The sequence below is a fragment of the Micromys minutus genome (assembly GCF_963924665.1).
Source record: "Micromys minutus genome assembly, chromosome: 3".
NCBI lineage: Eukaryota > Metazoa > Chordata > Mammalia > Rodentia > Muridae > Micromys > Micromys minutus.
In genome coordinates, this window is record NC_137972.1 from 51,740,430 (window position 1) to 51,763,500 (window position 23,071).

A 23,071-nucleotide genomic window follows, 5' to 3' on the forward strand; every position below is an offset into this window, starting at 1 on the left:
GGCTGTTAGAAGTTGCTCAAGTTAAAATTAGCAAACTTCTTGCACTTGCACGGTGCTACGCTGGATGGCTTTCACGTTTGCTATTAAGGAGCCTTCTGGCCTTTATTAGCAATGCAGTTTGAAGTTGTTATTTTGGTTTATTGCCATAGCTTAAAGTCATCAAGGATTTTATTTTGGAATTCCTCATAAAATGTTAGGTCACATTTGCATTTGAGATGACTTATACCAAGATAGGAGATAAATATAAAAATGTTTCTGTCCTGGTTGTATTTCATTATATAATGCATAAGAACTGCCCCTCATTGCTTTCTTGAGGAATTCTAGTTTCTTTCATTATCTTTGTCATAATATTTAAGTCTTAGCACAGTGCTTATTCGTTTGAGCATTTATATGCAGGGTCAGATGTAATTTAGCGATTGAAGTCTATCTCTTTATAAGCTTACCATTTGGATGACATTGTATGTGAGCATATGTGCTTTTGCACATGTGCAGGCCTGAGGTCAACCTTGGGAGCTATTCCTTAAGAGCTATTCAGTTTGGTTTTTGTCTCATGGGTCTAGAGTTCATCTGAATGGGTTTAGCCCACTAGCCAGGAAGCCTACCTTTCCAAAACTGGGATTACAAACATGCTACCATGCAACTTTCACATGAGCTTTGGAAACTGAATTCAGTCTCATGCTTGGCCTTTCCAACTGAGCCATCTCTTCACCCCTGTTCCTTTAACAATGCTGAGTGGTTGGCACGCCTCAAACAAATAATTTTTTTCTCACAAGCCTGTCCCTCACTCCCCCCAAGATAAATACAATATCCCAAATGTATGCACATTATTTATTATAAGTATGTATGGGATTTATCATCCTCATTAAAAAGTAGTGGCAGGCCCCTGCTTTTCTGGAAGAATAGTAACATTTCACTGGCTGGGCTGGCAGCAGTAAAATTACTATTCTGCGCTGCTACTTACAGGGCTGGCTCTGAATGTTAAAGACAGTGAGTAGTTGTCTCTTTGGGTAAAAATTGGGAAGAGAAGGTAGTGTGACTGGAGACAACAGCGGTAAGAGTCAGAACTAAGGTCAGGGCCTGTGTGCCAGGGCCAGGACTCGGCATGCCATGTTCATTGTGGCATTCAGTTTGCTCCAGTGGAGGAACAAGCTTACACTTATGTCTGTACACCATCTGCTCGGCATATATAGCAGGATGTTAGGAATGGCAGAGAAAGAATCAGATCACTTGGAGCTGTTGCTGAGATTGAGCAGGGTCTGGCTGCTCAGAGAGACAAGAGTTAAGATCAAGGGCAACATGTCTTGTGCTGTGTTAGGAGAATGGTAGGACGCAGTGGGTGATCTGGAGGCAGAGGTTGACAAAGTTGTATGGAAAACTAGCTTGAAAGTATCTTAGGCGTTGTGGGCCTTGCAGTCCCTGTGCTTAGCACCCATCTGTCCTAAGACAGGTAGAATGCAAGTACGTGGGTCGTCCCTGATCCACCAACACATGATAAGACTTACTGCTCTAGTTTCAATCTGTTGTGACAAATTCTAAGACCAAAAACAACTTAGGGGAGAGAAAGGGGTTTGTTTGGCTTATACTTTCATAGTCTCATCATTGAGGGAAGTCAGAACAGGAACTCAAGTGGAACTTAGAAGGCAGGCCTCCTTCTGATTCCACACATGTACCATTCATAACCAAGGAGCTCATTTATAGGCAGGGGAGCATCACAGAAACCATGGAAGAATGCTCACTGACAAACCTATTCTTAGTTAGCTTTCTATAAAGCCACGGACTGCCTGACGCCGGGAATGGTGCTGCCAACAGTGGTACGGACCTTTCTACATCAAGTAACACTCAGGGCAGTTGCCCTCCTTATACCCACATGTCAAGCTGGTCTGGGTGATCTTTCAGTTGAGGTGCCATTCTCAATTTCAAGCTGTGCCAAGTTGATATTCACAGCTGACTAGAACACTTAGAGGCTCCAGTTTCCTTGACTCCAGTAAAAAGGGGGAAAAGACAACAGGAAAAACCAGAAATGATCCATGAATTTCTTATTTGAGTCTAGAACTTGCCAGGAATTAAATACCAGGGGAGGCGTGGGCAGAGTCGTGCTGTAGAGTCAAGAGTTCCTTCTTAGACACACTCATTGTGAAATGTCCCATTGGCATCCAAGTGCAATGGGAATGGCTGCTGTTGTCTGGAGTCTGAAATGAGGGCAGAAGAAATATGCTTTTAGGGGCCATTATTAAATCAATGAGTGTTCTACAAACTATTAGGTATGGCCTCTTACTAGCCATAAAATCAATATTCTAGGCTATAACTGGTATTTTTATTTTAAGTGAAAGAGAATATAAACTTATCAGAATATACATCACTATAGAAGAGTAAGTACTTTTTTCATAGAACATTCTGTACATGTTTGTGCACACCTGTACATATATGTGAAAGTAAATGTATAGGAATGTGTTTTGTGCTCCTCATTATGGACCAAAGTCACAGCTCTTCACACATGTAGACAGTCTCTAGAGCCCCGAGGCTAAGGCTATTACAGACAAAATAAAAGGAAGCAAGAAGGGGCCAAAACAGAAACCTCAGGGACCCATCACCCTGCAAGGTCAGGCTGAGCAGAAGGTACCAGCAACAACATAGAAAAGGGAAAGGAACAGGAAAACTAAAACAGTATTTCAGAATCCAAGAGTAAAGATATGTCCATGGCAGCTGTGGCATCAGGAAGTAGAGACACGTGTGGGTGTAGTGCTGCCTGTGGTGTGGATGGTCTCGAGCACATGAGAACCTCCTACACTGCACTGGGATTCTCAGAAGACAGTCAGCCTGGTGTGAGTAGTGAGTTGGGGGTTGGGACAAGCTGTAGGAACTCTGTCATAAAGTAGAAGAGACGAAAGATGGACAAGTGGAGCAGGTAGTCATGGGAGGGAGCACTTCTATTTTCTTGTTAAGTAGGGGCGTCTTGAAAGCTGATGGGTATGACTTAGACAGGGAACCTGGTACTTGGAGAACTGAAAGAAGCCAGTGTTTGCTGCTGGCAGAAGTGCTCTGAGAAAGTAGAGCTCTCACAGGGGAGGAAGATTGGCCTGTGGGGATCTGTAGCAACTGTAGAAAATGGACTAGGATTGATCATTGTTTTTCCCTGAGCGCAAAAGACTCAAACATGTGCATATGTTTTCTGTGTGTGTGTGTGTGTTTAGATGTATATGGGTTGCATGTGTATATGTGTATATAAGTGTGCACATGAATATTTATGCATGTATAAATGTGCACCAGTGTTTACTTTTGTATATCATTCATTAGGAGACATCCACCTTGGTTTTCAGATCTTACTGGAGGTTAGAGCTTTCTGATTGGGATAGGATGGCCTGCCACCAAGCCCTAGAAATCCACCTCTCTCTGCTTCCCCAACACTGGCACTACAAGCATATGCTACCCTGTCTGGGATTTTAGAGGTCTGCTTAGGGTCAAATTTGAATCCTTACGGTTGCAAAACAAGCACTGTAGTGACTAAACTATTGCCAGCCTCCATTTTCTACTTAATTTAATTGTCCTGTCAATATTATTTATTATAAGCCTTTTATCATTTAACCCATTCTTGGTCCCATCAAAGACCAAGGATATATTTTGTACGCAGTTCTGGAATAAGAGTGAGAACACAGTATGCCTAACCTAGTCAATGGAGGAGACCAGTAGATGAATTTTACTGGAGTAGCATTGTGTTCTCTCCGTGTGCTGTATTTGGGTGAAAGGTAAGTCAGGGAGATGATTGGGAAGCCTGTTCCGGTGACCTTGAAGCAAGAGCAGAATCTCTAATGTTGCACAGTTGACACAATAACCTGGAATTCTTTCCTGGAAGTCTACACTCACATTGTAAGTGGGAAACAGCATCCCTGGTTAGATGTCAATGGCATACCTGCCTAACAATATCGACAGACATCCCTTAGATAATACATTGTGAGAACTGCTGGTCTGAAGTTTTGGGGTCTAGGAAGAACTTGGAGCTGGGAACAGGTGGTTCGTGAGCAGTAGACGGTTCATCTGCTTTTGAGCATTCTCTGAAGATCAGTTCCAGGATGCCATGGGCCTGCCATATCATCTCCTTTTATATCTGGCTTCACTCTTGCCTATTACCTGTCTATGGTCTACAGGGACCCCTAAATAGCACGCATGAAGACACTGATGGGGAATGACTATGGATGGATGTAGTACATGAATGCATAGAGACCAGCTATGGACTACTACCTAGTATTTCTTAGTACAGTGTCAACATCTCAAAATCCCAAGGGGTGGCTTTTTGTTGTTGTTGTTGTTGTTGTTGTTGTTGTTGTTGTTTCTTCATTAGTATAATTTGTTTTAACAAAAACTCAACACTCATGGACTTTTTCTCCCATAGGTTTTCTCCCCTTTACTTAATTCTAGGTAAAGATTAACTGTTACCAGTAACTTTGGATGTTCTCTCTTATATAACAAAGTCCATAGTATAGAAGAGAAAGAAAACCATAACGGTAGTCCCTCCCTCCCATTAAAGGAAGAGGTACCTTCCTGGTCCTGATTTTGAATACTCTCAAAGCTATTATATGTAATTTTAATTTTTCTCAAATCCTATTTTTAATGATGGTTCTTAAAACAATTCCCATCTGTATTGTCTGGAAATAAGCAGTTCAGCTCATAGGTTAGCAGGCAGAGGCAGCTTGATCCACTCAACGCTTCATGGGTATACCAGCAGTCCAATTTGGTAGAGTCTGGTTAGCAACAGCGGTCACACAACCTAGCCAAGACAGCCAGGCCTAAGCCTTGGCTTGAGCCAACAGGAGAGACCAATAGGACTACCAGGAGAAGTTCTTGGCTGTGTCTCTCAGGGAAGTGAGGGTCAGTGAAGATTCGAGCCCACAAGCATCACATAGCTAGCTGTTCAGTAAGCCAAATTCTGTCTCTGTCACTCCATGGAGTCATGTTTATACCCTCCAGATATCATGTGTCCTCCACATGCCTTGCCTCAGCAAAGGTCTTGCCTCAGCATGTGCATCAAATCAGCCCAAACCTGTGGAATCCTGGCAAATGCAGCTCAACTATGCAACCAGTGTAAGGTGGACCAGTACAAGTGTGTTGATAGCAAATACTCCTTCATCAGGTGTCCTTTCACTGTTGACTTTAACAGAACCCCTCCCTCCTGTGTCTGCTTCAGTGAAACATTCCTTCATGAGTCTCCTTAGTCTTTCACCCGTGTCCACTTCAGGAAAACCCTCCTTCATGTGTTTGCCCCAGCAAAACACCATCCAACCACCTTTCCAAAGAACCGTTAAGTTTCCACTTCAGTTATGTGAAGCAGTTTGCCCTGTAGGATACTCTCTTATCTTTATTCTGACAAGTTAACCCTCACATTGGTTAGCACATTCGTTAGCACCACATTGCATTAGCATTTTGTTGGAAAGGGGGTCTGTGTGGGTCTGCACCCAGTCCCCTGTGTCTGTGTGATGGCTTCCAGTGTACTGTTTTTATGGGATTCCTGAGTGTGTGAAGGTATAGATCTCTGTTTCTTGTGCCTTTTCTTGGGCTTTTTTCCTTCTGTTTGCTTGTTTTGTTAAATATCAAGGTGTCCATTTTTGTTTCATCTTACTCTATTTTATTATGTTATCCCATAGAAGCCTGTTTTTTTGTGTCCAATGAGAGACAGAAACAGTGTGAATCCAGTTGGGAGGGGAGGTGGGGAGGAACTGGGAGGAATAGATGGAGGAAAAAAAACATAATCAGGATATGTAATAATAGAAAAAACATTCTATTTTCAATAAATGAGAAAAAAAGAAGAGGTTATAAATGGCATGTGGGGGGGGGGGTGCTGAACCACTTTCTGAGTTCTATTATCCCCAACACGTGTTCTCCGACGTGAATATTGCTGAGTATTTGTTTATAATCATGCTCAGATATTAATCACAACCCCTATCTGTGAGCGTAAGTCTCTAGGATTCTTATTAGTAGAGTCGTTAATATCTTCAAAAATAGCAGTGTCTCCTTACAAGTGATAGTTTCCTCCCAGCAACAACAAATGTGCCTTCTTTATGCCAGATTGTTACCTAGGCTTTTCAATTCCTCATTAAATTTTCATTTCATGATTTTCTTATTGTGTGTTTTTTTTTCTCTTGCCACATATCGTAAATGCTACTCTGACTGACCCAGCACACTTCAGAAGCAGACTGATCTCCCATGGATGCTGCCATGTGAAGTCTGGTGTGCTTACTCAGGCTGTCTTATACTGTCGCATGCCGGCTTCAGTTCCAGGACTCTCGCTGCAGCTTTACCTTAGTCGTAAACAATTCTGGTATACAGTGTGTCATCTCCAACTTTGATGAAGGATTGGTCAGAGGATCCTGTTTTCAGTCACAGCCTCTCAGCTGCTAGAAAGTTGCATTAGAGCCTAGTCAAAGGCTGTGCAGTAAAGGAAACCCCACCATTTCCCCATGTTAGTGGTCTGCTGGCCTCATGCAACATCCAGCTTTTTAATTAGGCTTCTAGCTTGTTGCTTGGTGTGGTCATCGATCTTGGCATGATTCACCCTGTAAAAGCTATATTTAAAAAGGCATTCCTGTCGTTGGCATGAACACTAGTCAGTTTTTGAGAAATCATTTGGATATAGTTAGAATTAAGTCTATTCTCTTGTAGTCTTTTTGGATTTTGGTTGGTTTAATTTTTTTCCTAAATTTAAAATGGATTATGTTCTCTAGTGACTTTTGTAGTACATACCAAAGTAACAGATGACTTCATTAAAAAATAGCAACACTGCCCATGAAATTAATAAAATTCTGTGATTGTGGAATTAGTCTGCTCTGGTAAAACAACTTTTACTTAGCATTCTGGCAAGTCGAAGGAGGGGAAAGACTGGTTTTCAAGTGAGGCCTTGATGTCATAGCACTTCCCGTCCCCCAGTTACAACAGTGAGTGTCTGCAGGGGGAAGGGACCCCTGTCTCCTCAAGGACAGAGTCAGTTGTGGGAACCATGTTCTGAGTCCCCTTGGTACTCATTTGTGTTTGGTTGATGCAGTTTCTGTGTTCTACTCTTTAAGATGCAAATGATACCAATTTCTCTATTTTCTGTTATTGTTGTTGAACTTGGGCAGAAGATGCTTAGTTTCTTAGTCTCCCTCTCTTAGTTTTCTCTTGTAACTCCTCAGTAATGGAAGTAAGGGCTTGTGGCCAGTTGTGACAGCCCCTCAGTGCCCTACCTGGTGGCACCAACCCAGCCTGGGCCAGCCTTAGGCAGTGTTTTTGAACGTCCACATCGGTTATCTGAAATCTGGGTAGGAGGGCACCCTCTTATGTTGTGACCAAGATGGACTGACACTGGTTTGTCACACTCTCAGTCAACTGGTGCACTGGAAGGTTCTGCCTTATAGCCCTTGCTTTGTCTGGGTGAATGGTGCTTGCAAAGTGGGAGGGGTGACACTCAGGGAAATGTGCTGTTGCTCTAGACTTTTGACATAGTTGTCTGCAGTCAGGGATCGGGAAGAGGGGCGAAGTAACTGATGTGTTCTTTTGGCTGCAGTGAAAAGAGGAAAATCGGCTCCAAATGAGGAACTTCCCATGAAGTCTCCAGTGAGATAGCTCAGTGCCTTTGGCCTCCTTCTTAATTGGTTTTGAAGATATTCTCAGTTTGCAAAGTAAGGAACTGGCAACTTATGTTCAGTTGCTCAATCCTGTTTTTCAGAAATGTGCTGGTTTGTGAAATCTATACTCCAAAGAGTCCTGCTGTAGGGAAGAGGCCCTCAAGAAGAGGACAGGACAGGAGAGTGTGTGGGGATGGCCAAGGCACTCTTCCTCCTGTGACTGCTGCTTCCAGGGACTGGATTTAAGGGATGCGGAGTCACAGGCCATGGTTACATTGTGACTCTTGTGAATGCCACCTTTTGATTACTATGACATTTATCAATAAAACCCTTTCACATAATTCTGCCCTCTTATAGTTGGTAGGGTTAGGCAGAGCTTGTCAGACCCGAAAACAAAAGGGAAACACGGAGTAGGCGGCCATATTCAGGATGTGCTTGAGAATTTCCCAAATACCCGTGGCTGGTGTTTTTGCTTTTGGTTTTTGTTGTTGTTGTTGTTTTGTTTGTTTGTTTGTTTTTTGGTTTCTTTTGGTTTTTGCCTTTGTTTTGTTTTAAAAGAATAAAAGCAGTCACAGAAACTTTTTGACAGCCTTAAAAATTGTCTCCAAGTGCTTGCTGCCATTAAGATATCCCATTCACATTAACTTTTAGCCCAGTTTGCCAAGAAAAACAACAGGAAACAGCTAAATTCAGACAGGAGGAGAAGCAAGTGGGTCCTCAGCCTTGCCTGTGACTTGAATGCTTATGGGCCAGCCCAGATGTCATTCCCATTGAACTTCCTCTTCCCTAGCATGCACATGCTTTCCTTTCATAGCTTCATCCTGGCTAACATGTTCCATTGGTGGCCTCATCAGTCCTGGATCTGAAACACACTTGACCTATAGAAATGATTTGTAATGAGGCTCACCTGGGGTGGGACTGTGAATGTTAGGGTGTGTGGACTGTGAATGTTAGGGTGTGTGGACTGTGAGTGTTAGGGTGTGTGGACTGTGAATGTTAGGGTGTGTGGACTGTGAGTGTTAGAGTGTGAGGACTGTGAATGTTAGGGTGTGTGGACTGTAAGTGTTAGGGTGTGTAGACTGTGAGTGTTAGGGTGTGTGAACTGTGAATGTTAGGGTGTATGGACTGTGAGTGTTAGGGTGTGTAGACTGTGAGTGTTAGGTGTGTGAACTGTGAGTGTTAGGGTGTGTGGACTGTGAATGTTAGGGTATGTGGACTGTAAGTGTTAGGGTGTGTAGACTGTGAGTGTTAGGGTGTATGGACTGTGAGTGTTGTGTTAGGGTGTGTGAACTATGAATGTTAGGGTGTGTGGACTGTAAGTGTTAGGGTGTGTGTGGACTGTGAGTGTTAGGGTGTGTGGACTGTGAGTGTTAGGGTGTGTGGACTGTGAGTGTTGTGTTAGGGTGTGTGAACTGTGAGTGTTAGTGTGTGTGGACTGTGAGTGTTAGGGTGTGTGGACTGAAGCTCACGCCTGCACTTCACTTGTAAGTGAATCCAGTCAGTTGAGTAAGCGCTGATTGGCTAAACAAAGTGTGAGCTCCCATCCCAAACCTAGAATGGCTGGTTTCCATTCTTTAGAAATTGACAGAGCCAAGGAAACCCCTCCTTTCCCTTCAGTAATTCGCAGTCACTTAGATCACATATGTACTGTTTCATCAAGAGGATTTTGAAGACATTTAATATCCCCCATGGGACACAAATGGGCTTCACAGGATCCGTCTGGAACTCTTTGGAAAGCCTGGTCTTCTTTAGGTCTGATTTGCAGACTCTGGGTAATGCATCTCCACAGACTCTGTTGTGGAATGGTCTTGCTGTTATTAACCACAACCCATGCTGTATGAGACTTCTTTAAGTTAGATTTGGTGTGTGGGGTATCATTGGTTGAAGTTAAACAGACTTAAAATAAGTCAAATGAAATCACCACATCCTTACAAAAGGCATGGGAAATTTGCCTTCCTATTTTTCAAAAAAAAAAAAAAACAAAACATTGTGACAAGAGAAACTAACATCCTCATTGACCATTAGGCCTTTTCAGGAGATGCATGGCTTTGCCTGGAGAAAGCAGCTGCCGGTCTTCCCATTAGCATGTGTGTGTGTGCCAGCAAAAGGGAGCCTTGTAAATCCTGTTGTAATGAAAGTTTGTTTCATAACCAAAGATAAGAATGTCTCCTTTCTCAGACTTTAAAAGACAAACACACACACACACACACACACACACAAATCCCTGAGAACATATGCATTTCTTGGGGCTGGAAGCTTGTAGTGGGTTTGAGCTCTGAGAAGCAAGCTTGTTGTCATGGGAAGTCAGGACACAAGGTGGCACAGTGGAACCTTGTTGTGTGCCTCCGGAGCAAGACAGCTGGAGGTGAGCTGCGCCGGGCGGCTTACTAAGGATCAAGCAGTGTACTTCAGCACTGCAGTATGGATGGTGAGAACAGAAAGGGTCAGGTTGCCCTCCCACTTACCTTATCTGCTTCTCTGGAGCCCTTGAGATATAGGCATGCTCTATAAGGTCTGCACATTTACATATTCATTGGAGAGAAATCTACTGAACTGAGGCCGAGGTACAGTCCTGGAGCTCAGCACAGACAGATAAGTGCTAAAACGACAATCACAAATAGAGGTGGGGGCAGACACAGATATTTTAGGGCGTGTCAATATATCTGGCAACAAGCTGGACTTTGTAAATCAGTTATGATAAAAGGTGTCACTTCATATTTGCTGGGGGCCTCAGACAATTCTGGGCTCCCCATTAAGGAAGACGAGAAACTGCAGGTGCATAAAGCTTCGGCCTTATTATTCCACAGTGGGGGGGCAGCCAGTGAGAAAGTTCAGGGGGAAGCAGAGTTCGGAAGTGAGTGGAGGCCAGACTAGAGCAAAGGGGCAGGGCAGGTGACTCAGGCGGGACTGAAGTGGACCAAAGGCAGCTCAGATGAAGGAGGGTATGGGGGATACAGGGAAGAGTGTGAGATTCATTGAAATGATGCTGAGAAACCACGGCAACATGTAGCCAAGAGACCATGTCTCCAGATCTGCACTGCACATCTCTGGCCTCCATGTGTATGAGAAAAGGCTTGAACAACAAAGCTAAGAGTAGAGTGGTGTAACCTTTGTGGTCATTAGGAAGACAGTGACCTCAGATAGAGGTAAAGTCCCAGAAGCCCTTCTTTGGGATTTGGGTGTCTTGTAAAGATAAAATTCATAATATTCTACTAGATAGCTTTCTTCAGCTAACTCCCTGCCTTACTTAAGCTGCTAAAAATAAGCAGCAGGGATAAGAATCAGCCTCAGAGTCAGCAGTGTTGGAGGAAAGGGTCCTGGTGTGGATTTTACAACCCAAAGGCTCAGTACCAGTGACAGCTTTCCCTCAGAGGCCAGTGACCTTAAAATAGGGACACACGCAGCATCCTGTTTTTGGAAAAGGAATTCTTACTGAGTTCTTCTCACAGTACACTATTTTGAGCTATTGTTCCATAATCCCCTTCCTACTTCCTAATACTATTAAAAGCCATCCTTTGAAATTCGAAGGGACTTGTGTAGAGTTTCCAGAATCCCAACAGTGTCTCCATGGAGAACAGTTAGGAGGAGGAGGAGTTAGCAAGACCAGTCTGAGGCAGCCATACAAGAAGCAGTTGAGACTTGAGGCTGGCACTCAAGGTAGAAATACTTTTAGAGTGAGGTAAGACCCCGAAGAGTATAAGTACAGAGATCCTCAGCCCACACAGTGGAGATTGATGTAAGAACAATCTCCATTCCATCTTGAAACAGTACATCTTGCTCGGGTATTCCCTGGAGAAGGATTGTCCCTGTGCTGACATGAGAGAACAGACTTTTTAAAGTGACAGTTCTTTTGCTTCCCTTTATGAAGGCAAGGTGCTATAATTCCCCCCACTTCTGACTTATTACCTCTTCCCTCTACACTCCATTAAAAAGAAATCCTTTTATTGTTGTATTGTCAGGAAATTTTGCAAAGCAGAGAAAACTATTACTATTACTGTTTCCAGCCATTAGGGGTCAGCTGTATAGCTTTAGACTTGCTTCTTTACCACCGGTCAGAAACAGAGCTAACTGTATTCTTAGAGTGCACAACTTTCAGTGGGCAGTGGTATTTACAGTAATAACTTGGAGACAAGTAAAAAATAGCTGTACAGAGGCCCTACCTATACAAGAGAACCATCTTCTTAAATTCAAATCATGAATGTGGCTCTGAGATACCCCAACAAACTGACGTGTTGTTTGTGGGTGGTTAGGCCATATTCTCAGTAGAGCTATATGACAAATTTTCTGTAAACTTGTTTTATACTGCATGGGCAACTATAGTTTTTATTCCTTCCTTCTGGTCTCCTCAGCTACTTCCTGATTGTTGTTTAGCACTTAGTGTGACAGTTTTCTAATCTGCAAAGTTTAGAGTGATGCACCAACCAATTGTGAAGGCCTTTTGCACATAGGTTTCATTTAAAAATATATACATATATTAGAAATAAGAAGCAAAGGTAGATTTTCTGTTCTTCAAGGTATATTACATACATGTTTGGGGTTTTGTTTGATATTTTTTCCCCCAAGTTTCTTTCATGGTAGGCAAGCCCTCTACTGTTGAGCTACAGCCCCAGCCTGTACTTCATATATATTTTTAATGAACTGTAGGAACATCTTTCCACTTCAGTGACACCCCCCCCCCCCATGTAACCGTTTTCTTCTGAGAAATTGCTTGAATGTAGTTCATCCATCCTACCTTGGACTTTGAGCAAGCAGTCCATGGTATCAATGACTCTAAGTCTCTCTCATGTGTCAGTTCAAGGCTTCTGACTTACAGGTGAAAAGCTCTGTAACCATTAGAAGCCACCAGCCTCTCAGGCCATTTATTTCTCCTAGGGACATATTTATAAGGCCATATGTACTGTGTAATTGAAGCCAACTTCTCTATAGCTGTAAAAAAAACTGTACAACTACATTCTTAATATTCTTTGCAAGATGCCAGGTAACAAAGCATGGGAACTTTTTACTCTAGACCTCTGAATTACCAGAGGGATACTATTTCATAGTGACTATTATTGGCTTCCTAAGGAAAGAATGTCTTCATCTTTCTGGAGGCAGTGGGTCTAGGCCTCATTCTTGGCAGCTGATACTGTGTTTGCATTGAAAAATTACTCTGCAGAGTTGATGATGGTTTTTGGCTAGAGGAAAGAGAAAAGAAATCAAACAGTCCAAAGTAGAATAATTTTTCATTTTGTTTCATGGATTTAATTTTGTGATATATTGTGTTCGTCAGATGCACCGGTGGAAATGTACCCTGGCTGGAGCTTTGCTTTGAGTATGTTTACACACTTATTTAGCCTGAGACAACCTTAAATTCATGATCTTTATTCAGTCAGTCATCAATCATTGTATGTTGTTCCCAGCTTGTCCCCTACCCCATGATGAAATGGACTGTCCTTCACTTTCAGCCTATGCTTTCTGTTCGTTCCTTCCTAATGGAGTAAATTCCTTTCCTGTAGTCTTTCTCTGTGTGATAGGGTTTCCTTCTATCATGGTAGTTCATGCCCTTCACTCTGTTACTTTGGGTTTGTGAACAGACTGTGAACCTCTCTAGGGCAAAGGTCAGAGCCGTAGCTCCTGGATCTTCCTGGTGGTGTTCTGCTTGGCATGTGGCAAAGCTCAGTAAATCGTGGATGAGCGAATGATCTCATGCCAGATCCCTTACAATTCAAGTTTTGGCCAAAACACAGCCATTTACCACTTTGTTGACCACACAGTTCAAAGTGATGTTCTCAGGCTCAGCCTCTTTCTCATTCACATTCTCCATTGTTATCAAAGGAGAAACTTCTCTCAGGACTTAGGTACTACAGGGTTGATTCTCTCCACAGAGGGAGTGCTGTAAAACCAAAACTTCAGCCTCTTCAGTCTTGCTCACGGCTTTATATCATTTTAACTCATGACACGTAGTAGGGCTTTCATGCAGTATGTTTAATCTTGTGAGTGCACCCATCCTGTATTCCTTCCAGCCTGAGCCCTTCCTAACACTTACATTTTACCTGCATCCAAACAGTGGAAATTAATGTTCTCACTTACATCTGTTATAAATGATTGTGTTTCCCTTTTACATGGTCTCGATCAAGCAAAACGAACAAAGCAGCTAGTTAGTAAAGAACAGTGTGCATGGCTTGTTAAAAGTATTGGTTTTCAGAGTATCATGATTTCTGCTTGGATGGAGGAGCCTTGTTCTCAGCCCTCTGTCCCGCCCCATGGACATCTGCAGCTCAGTGGGTCTCCAGTTCATCCCCATACAAGCTGATGTACTACCTAGTAGGCACGGTATTCACAAGGAGCATTTTGCTTGTACACATTAGTGTTGCAGTGTGTTCAATGCCCAGTGTCTTCCCCCACAGTCATCTCCTAGATATTTCCTTTTAGACTGTTAAAGAAAAAGGAGATGTGTCCGATGTCATGTAGACGAGTGAACTAAAATTGTCTGTTTGTTTGTTTTTAATGCTTAAAGAAAACCAAAGTGTTTGTAATAAGATGGTCATTTCTGGAGACCCAGCGGAGGGAGTGAAGACAGTGCCCACCAGTGACGTTGCACATTTTTATTACTGGTTAGACCCTCTTTGTATGTCACAGTGGCTTCAGAATTCCCCCTTTCGACACCTCATTTCCTTTCATTCTGGGGGACACTGTGTCCAGCCTTCTGTCCCGGAAGCTGGAGATTCACTCATAGCCAGAGTGGGATGAAGTGTTTCAGCTTCTCTTTAGCTTCCCTGATAGCTGATCTTAGATTGTCACCATTTCGTTTTGTCATTAGGGCAAGGACAAATGTTTACCTAGACAAAACGACGCGTTAGCCTGGCATGGTAGCCCGCTGTATATTTCTAATGTTCAAAAGTTGAAATAGTTCAAAGAGAGCCTGAGAAACATATTAAGACCTTGTCTCAAAAATAACAACAGAACAGAAACAAGGGCTGACAATATAGCTCAGCTAACAAGGCACAAGCATGGCAGGCAGGAGACCCTGGCTTCAGTCCTCTTAGTACAAGCAGGGAAAATAACGGGTCTGCACTCATTCCCAGGGAAAGAAGTGACTCTTGCAAACTACAGAAGCCAATGGTACCCGAGCAGTTGTTATCAAGTATGCTGTGTTTGCTTGCTTTACAGGGCAGTACAGACATGTGTTTACTGCAGTACCCATGTATATATGTGTATTCATGATTAAAGCGCTCCTTGTTACAGGAGATAGTACTTTGGGTAGTAAAGGCAGCCAGGATACCCGGAGCCAAAGAAAATGGTGTTTCTGGGTCTGGCTCTCTTGTTTCCCAAATGCTTGAATAGTGCTACTTTTCCTAATAAATGATTTGTGTGCAGCCATCATATATTCTTTTTTTTCAAAAAGACATTCTTCTACTTAATAATTCGAGAGTGGTTTTGGGAGCAAAGTTTATGGCCTTACTCTATAGTGGGGGGAGAAGACTCCCTGTTGCGTTAATGGTGGAGTCCCACTCACTGGCAGAACATTTGCCGTTTCTTTTCTCTGCTGGGGGTTTTAGAAATCCAAGTCACAGGATTTTCCCACTGTGTAGATCACACTAAGGCTCAAACCTTGAGCATACATCTCCCTGTAAAAGTTTGTTGGATTCTCTTAGAAGTAGCATTTGCTGCTGCTTGGGTGCTAAGAGCAGATGGTGCCGTCCATAAATACCTTTTTTTTTCCCTCTTTGGAAACCTTCCTACCTTGAGTGGACCATATGAGCCCATTAAGGCAGGTGCTGTTTGTGCTCATAGGCCTCACAAGTAATCCTCAACATGGTTTATAGAGCACGACCCTCCTTCCTGCTGCCAGAGTATGCACAAAGAATGAATTTACCTGGGCAAACCCAGGGCTATGCCATGAAGGAGGAATAACATTCCCGCCTGGAGTTTTCTTAGCACAGGGTGGTCTGCAGGTGATCCTTTCTGGGGGAAAGCTGTGTTGACGTGATTTCTAGGGCTGGGAGAATTCATCCTGAAAGTGACCCTTTTACTCTGAGGCCTTTTCCCGGCTGCTTTCTGAATAGTTTTCGCTAAAATAAATTATAAATTGTAGTAGAGAAGTTTGTTCCAGCATTCATATTTATTAGATTTTAAGATTTAATGATCATATGGGCCTAAAACAAATCTTTGATTCCCCTTGCTCCTCCGTTTTAAAGCAGCCAAATGGAGTGTCTTGATTTTGACTACTTAAATATTAATTTGTGGTCACAACCCATTTTTGGCTCCTGTCAAAAGGTGTGGCTTTTAAAATGAAAGTTTCAGCTATTCCCTAGCAGAGAAAAACAAAGCCCTTCTTACAAAGAGGTTCTTATTTATCGAAAAATATAATGTATATGAAATGAGCTGGGACTTTCTAGAATGTCACCAGGCAGCTTTCCTAGAGGAAACACAAACAGGTTGACAGCTTTGTTTCTGTAATGCTGGTGGATATTTCTTTCATTGTATAGCAGAAGGTCTATTAACTAATTAATTTTGTTATGAAATTGTTATCTTGCTACCTCAGTGAGATCAGAATTCTAAGTAATGATGAATAATGTCCCTGCTATCCATCTGGGAACATTCACAGAAAGCAAAACTCTGTGTGTGTGTGTGTGTGTGTGTGTGTGTGGAGAGAGAGAGAGAGAGAGAGCGCGCGCGCGCTCCTGGTACAGTCTCTCTGCTGTCCACACTCTGGTGCTGCTTTAGAAGCAGTCTTCTGTGTTACCTGTAGAGACAGCTCCTCCCTTTTAACCCATGTGGAATGATTTGCAGGTTGGTCACCCTGCCGGCTAGATAGAAGATCTGGTGGTTCCCAGAATGCTGCAGTGCATGTCTTTGTGGAGGCACTGTAGGGAATGGGAGACCATTCCTGTGTGGCAGACTGAAAGTACCCATTGCCCCACAATGACAATCTTAAGAGACAGTGGGTGACTGCCCAGATACTCAGATCTGTGTCTTACAAAGTCAGCTTTACAAGAAGTTTTGTGGAGGTGGGTCAGTGTGATACCGATCAGCCGAGTTTAATAAAAATTGATGGTAGTGAAAGTTGCCATGTTCCATTAAGTGTGTATGAATGAAGAGAAAGTGTGAATATAACTGTGTAATAGCACGTAGTGTAACGTATAGGCATGACTCACTCATGGAATTTGATAAAGATTCATTAAGGATAGCCTATTGGCCAATAAAAGTGCCCAGTTCTTTTAAATTAAAGTCATAAAAATTGTTCCTCTCAGTCTGAAATCTGTCAGTAATCCTTCCCTAAATCTTTTTCTATGTTCATTAACTCAGCAAAAATTATATTTTTAACCCTGATTGAAATCAGCTAATCCCAATCATTTTTCATAGATGATGTCCATTAGCCAAGGAAGGTGAAAAAAACATGATGTTGGAATATGACCAGGTCAGAAGCTCTCAAAGACTTTGTGTTATTTAATTGCCTTAGTCTTAAAAGACCAGTCTTGCTACTTCCATGCATTAGAACAGAAACTGAGTTGCAAAAGACTCCAAAGTGACTGCTTTCCTCACTCAGAACAGTAAGGCTCCTGCTCTGTCATGATTTTTAAAAATTAGGTTCCTGGGGTGACTCTTCCTTCCCTTGGCATCAGAGACACTGAGAAATTGTATTAGTGCTGCAGGTTTCTGCTCCCCTGAGGTGGGCAGGGGCACCGGAATTGCACTTTTTTTAAAATGAGGTCTTACCTGAAGTTACACTGTCAGACCAGGGTGACCTCATTTTGTGATCTGAGGAGCCTTGCCAGAGCCACAGCTCCTCTGAGGACCAGTGACCCCCTCACCATGCCTCTCTGGCAGTGTGTGCATTAGCTCTGCTCATCTGAGGGGCCCCTTCCCTCCTCACCGACTCACACTGCTTCCTGCTCTTTCCACGGATGTAGCTTGGCTTTGGAACTGACAAGTGACTTCCCGGGGAGTTGAAATCATCAGGCTACATCAGAATCGCTTTTCAGAACGTAGCTGAAGTGTCTGCAGAGCCGTCCCATCCCAAATGTAGCTTTGGCATCTGTGTAGGTGAAATCTACATCTCGTGGTCAAACCCCTGCTCAAGTAAGAAAAAATACAAGAGGCAGCAGTTGGAGAAGTCTTTTTCAAACACCAGTGTGTGCTTGTTTTTCTTTCTCACCCCCTTCCCACACTTGTCTGCTGACAGGGACCCCATAAGCCTCTGATTGCTGCTCACTTTCCTAGAAGCGATGAGATCACTGGCTCTTTCCAGCTCTAGCCCTCCCCCTAAGGACAGGGTCTGAGGACAGCCCACCAGGGTCAGCCACCACCTTTGTCTCCTTTGCCTTGCTCCTTCTCCCTTACTGTCTTTTCCTCTCAGCTTTGTGAAATGTCCCTTGTTCCTTCCAAATGGCATGCTTACCTCTCCAGAGCCCAGTCCAAACCCAAGACGTTTCCAGGGGCCAAGTTAGGAGGCTGCTTAGATGACTGACAGATACCAAGATGAGCGCTGATGAATGGGGGATCCTAGACCAACTTGAGCTCCGGCTCCTGCTTTATCCTCCTCTGCCGGCTAAGGAACATTCATCTTTGTGTTGAGGCTGAGATCATCCAAGCTAAAGAAGGCATTCCTTTGCCTGAAATACATAGGGGCAGAGAAAAAGACAGAACAGTGGGGGAAAATAAATTTAACCATGCTGTCCTTTAAAACTAAATATACACCCTTCTCTCTGTCCTGATTGGTCCTTTTCCGTTGACTAGTGGATCGCGAGGAAAGGGAATATCCTGAACTTAATTGTAAGTTAAGTCTCCCTTAATCCAGAAGAGCATTTGCGATTCTGTCCAAGTGTTCAATTTCCCAGGCCGCTGAGGTCTGTGAATTTCTTTTCCCAGCCTCCAGGCTGCTGCAGTACAAGTCAGCATAGCTAATGCAGATAGATCTCCTGCCTCTCGCTCTCCTCCTCCCTCGCCTTTGATTCGATATGAACAGCCTGGTAACTCCGATCCTGGGGAGAAATCTGACATAACTCTGCAGAGGACTAGGTGGCCATGAAACACCTGGGGATTGTTCTTTAAGAAAAGGTAACATTTATATGCTAATGATGTCTTCCCCCCACCCCCTTTGTTGCATTTTTTCCTAGGGCTTCCAGTTCCCAAGAAGAGTCCAAAGTCGGTAAGGACTTCTCATTTACTTGGTGCTTGGAGGGGGAGGGGGAAGCAGGGAGACCCCGTCGGGAGGAAGGTAAGCTGCCTGGGTTCACCTGCCTAAATGTGCTTTTAGAGTGGATGCGGGATCCAGGAGCAGAGGCTCATTTTATTAAGTTCTGGGGTATGTGTGCTATAGATGGTATTGGGTTTGTCTTTTAACTCTGTAGAAATGTAAAAGTAGGATGCAAAAGGCATGAGGATTAAATAACGCAGTGTGGCTTCTCCACAAAGATGCTCGCAACTCCTTTGAATGGGCGAGTTTCGGAGCTGTTTCAACTTGATACAAATGCTATTGTTTCCTTTGGGGGAGGAAGAGAGAGAAAAGGCTCCACCTGCTTGCTCACTGGCTTCTCAACTGGTGTTCGCTGGGCTGCGGTTCACATGGCTACCGGCTCGCTCTCTCCATGCTTCCTTATGCACTCGATGGTGAATTATTATTCACAAAACCGAAAGCCCGTGGGTTTAGGGGAGAATTGTTATGCCTGTATATGTATGTCCATGCTCTCGGATAACAGCGTTCACTGCCCAGCACTAAGAATAAGACATTTCCTTGCTAGGGAGATGTCCTTTGTTGTTTTGCTAGCTTTACCAGCATTATGCTGCAGGTATAGGATTCTTTAAAAAAAAAAAATCAATGTTTTGCTGTCCTTTCTAATCTGGTTTCCTTGAAGATGCATTACCTACTAGGCGTGCTGGCTAATAGCCTAGCGACTGTAGTGTTGTGCTTGGTCGTATGAGCTTTTACTCCCAGGGCACTAACAACAAATTAACATGCTACTTAAAAACTCAAAATCTGTGACTTGAATGCCTGTGAAATTGAACTAGGTGGGAGAAGCTTTTCTCGGCATTAATAATAGGATGAAGAAGGGGGCTTCCTGGTAACTTAGAAGATTTGAGAATGGGGAAATGTGTGCCTCTGTGCCATCTCCGGAGGAGGACCTTTAAAACTTTGCAGCTTCGAGTGCCGCAGCTGAATTTGTCCCACCTGTCTGCAAGTGTGGCCGCACCAGGCAGAAGTTTATCACGGAGCCGGGGTTGGGGGTGGGGGGTTGCGTTCTGAAACCAACTCCCTAGTTCTGCAAAGAGGAAAACCTGCGGTAGTCAGTGTAGCTCGGATGGCACAGCACAGTGCTGGAAGACTGACGTCGGTGTCAGTTTGTGTTAATATCCAGGCAGGAAAGCGCAGAGATGCCAAAGCGTGTGCATGTGTTCATCGCTGTCCCTGGGCCATTGTCAGAAACCCTTCAGCCTGTGGACAAACCGAGTGCAGCTGGAAGATGTGTCCCCTGAGCTTGAGTCAGTGTGAGTTTTCCCGTTGCTCCCCACCATGGCCATGCTGTGCTGGTGCACGGGCCTGTTTTACACATTCACATGCCCTGGGATCCTGACACTCATAGCAAGATTCCAGGTATTGAGGTGTCTCTGCTGTTTGCCCCTGTGCAGAAGAGACGTTGTAACGCTTGTGATTCATCTTCCCTAAAGTATTTCAGAATTTCCTGGCTAGCACCTAGGATCAAGCATGGACGAAGCACATGTTCACGAAGCCAGTTAAGAGAATTCTCTGGCAGTTCGTTTTTATGGTTACCATGTCATTAGTGAGCAACAAGCCAATTACTTGGGTTGCATTCCTAGGAAAAAGCGCTCTTAACTGCTTTGCCCACAGTCTGCTGGCTCCTAATTACCACAAGCTAAGAGGGTGGGTGCTGCTGGATTTAAGAGCAGGTTCTCAGCTTGGGGCTTGTCCTCACCTGGGTCCTGCTCCAGGACAGGGACAGCAGCTTGCATGGCACGCTGGCACACTGGCAGCTGCTGCACATGATTAAGGGACTATCAGCCAAGGGCTGCTGTTGGCAGGAGAGCATTGCAAACATCTGTGATCAGTGGGAGCTTACACAGGTGATGGAAAGCTGTTTCCCTTTCCCCAGTCTGAATTTGGATGGTGCCCTGCCAGTGGACCAGATGATGATGGGATGTTTTCAGTGGCGTTGGAGGGGATCCACAGGGATGCTGGGTGTCCAGGTGCTGGTTGTGAGGCTCAGGCAGTGACAGCGGCAGTTCTGCAGGCTGCGCAGTTAAAGGTGCAGTGGTTGTACCTGGGTTGTGATCCATGTGGATTCCACCTCAGCTCTGCGAATAGAATCTGAACCACGTCCACACTGTAGGCTGCTTGCTGAGGTTCTGACAGGCTGGCTTCCCCCTGATGATGGACGGGATCCCTGGGCTCCCATACTTTTTCTTTATTTTTTAATGTTTTCAATAATTAGATAGTTGAGATTTTAGTAGAGCAGAAGGATTTGGCATTTTAATGTTGTTTCACCTCCTGAATTGTCCCTACAGCTCATTCTGAATACGTAATTCAACTTACAAGATTTAGTTTGAATGCTGCTTGTGGGTTTTGTGTACTCTCGGGAGATTGGTTGGTATCTTAATAACATTTTATTAATTCAATACCTGCATTTCTACGTCATAGATTTTCTACCATGTTGCAGTAAAAAGTAAGGCACATTTGTTGTGGGATTTTAGACTTCTCTGGAAAACTTATAACCCAACTTAATCATTCTGACTAGAAACTTTGTCAGTTTAAATTGCATGCAGAAATCTTGTGGGTATAGGGATTTTTGAATTCTGAATCGCACAGGAAACATTTTAAGTCAGATCCACCCGTGTTCCTGCTGGGTCACATCCCACGGTCTCTGTTCTCTCTTTGTTAACCTGTTGGTTTCATTATCTCTTCACTAGTCTTATGCCCATCCATAGATTTCTCTTCCACCAACTCAACCATCTATTCATCCTTTCATTTAGCACATGTAGTAGTGAGGACCACTAAGGATGGAACTTGGAATGAGACATTGGAAATGCAGATGCTTAATGACTGTCTTCTAGGTGGTAACAGTGCAGGTATCCAGGAACTAAGAGAAAACATCCCTTCCTCCCAGCAGCTGGGAAGTGAGATGGGTACCGCAGCATCAACAGTTCAGTCTAGACCCTCTCTCATGGGGATTAAAGTCTCCAGGAGTGGAAGAAGGACGGAGTGTACACATTAGGCAGCCATACCGCTGTCAGTTCCAGTGACCTAAGTAGAGTCAGAGCCAAGGTAGAGTGAAGAACTGTGGCTGACTGAAATTGTTTGGAACTCCCTGGCAGGCTGAGGACACATACAGTTTTAAGACCAGAGGTGAGGTGACATCTTCAAGATAGCCATCGAAAGCGTCACTCCCTCATCTCCTGTTCCATTTACCTGGAAGAGATGAAAGTTCTGGAACAAGTCATTAAAACATGTGAAGGGGACACAAGACCTCTTAGCTGACAGATGTACTGGGTGACTCCTGCCTGAGTCACCCTCTGTGACATGCTCAACCTCTCACACTGCACCCCTAAGCTTCACAAGTCCAAAACCACCACATGATCTCATCACAGGCTCTGCAGGCCATGAGGAGAAACAGTGAGGTCGGTAGATGGGCAAAGGAATAGATGACTTTGAATGGCCTCTCGCCTCCCATCTCAGTGAACAGCCCATGGGAGCCTCTGCAAGTATAGACTGTCCATTTTGCCCAGTTCCTTATACTTTATATGACTCAAATTTCCTGTTTTTGGCCAGCCAGTGTTCTGTGCCTTCATTTGTCTGTGAGACAGAATTTGACTAGGAGGCCAGAGAAAGAGGCCAAAGGGAAGAAAAGCCAGTGCTTTGCCATTTTCACACTTCTGATGACCTTGGCCTCAGACCTCAGCAGCAGTTGGATCTGCTCCTCTTGTCTATGCAGATCGCCGCAGTGGCCTTGGGTCTTGGCAGATACCTCAACTGTAAATAATTTGGCTTTAAAATGGATCAATTTGTCATCTTTAAGCCACATGAATTCTTTTCATCATCTAAGCTCCTAAGTGCTGTCTGTATTCATTTGTTCTTCCGAGCAAATATTTTCAGTTTACTTTATAAGAACCTCCATTTCTAAGCCATTCTGTGAAATACTGATGAGGTAAATTTTTTCCCATTTCCATGTATACAAACCACTGCGCCTCCCCAGTCTCCCTGACCTGACTGTAAGTAGTATGAGAAAATCATTCATTTTATAGAGATAGGTACAATTTCATTCTAAAAGGTTTTGTGATACAAGTTCATGGTCAAGGACTCTTAAAGAGATTTTAAAATTAAGCCCATTTTCTTCTTCCGAGTTGACGGAGATTCAAGAATGAAGCTCTCAGTTCAGAAATATCAGCCCAGTGACAGTAGCATAGGTGACTTTGTCTGGTACATAGCACTCGCCCCGACCATGAACTCTGTTCATGGGGACAATGCAGTGTTTCTGAGCTGGGGA

General features: G+C 43.8%; 1 protein-coding gene across 8 annotated transcripts in view; it reads left to right on the plus strand.

The window, feature by feature from the left end:
- The window catches only part of MAGI1 (membrane associated guanylate kinase, WW and PDZ domain containing 1), a 565,599-nt gene that overhangs the window by 507,076 nt on the left and 35,452 nt on the right, over window positions 1–23,071 (plus strand). For all 8 annotated transcript variants that reach the window (XM_080914319.1, XM_080914320.1, XM_080914322.1 and 5 more), the window contains exon 13: window positions 18,692–18,723. In XM_080914319.1, coding sequence (XP_080770445.1) covers window positions 18,692–18,723 — 32 coding nt within the window. The remainder of the gene's footprint in view (window positions 1–18,691; window positions 18,724–23,071) is intronic.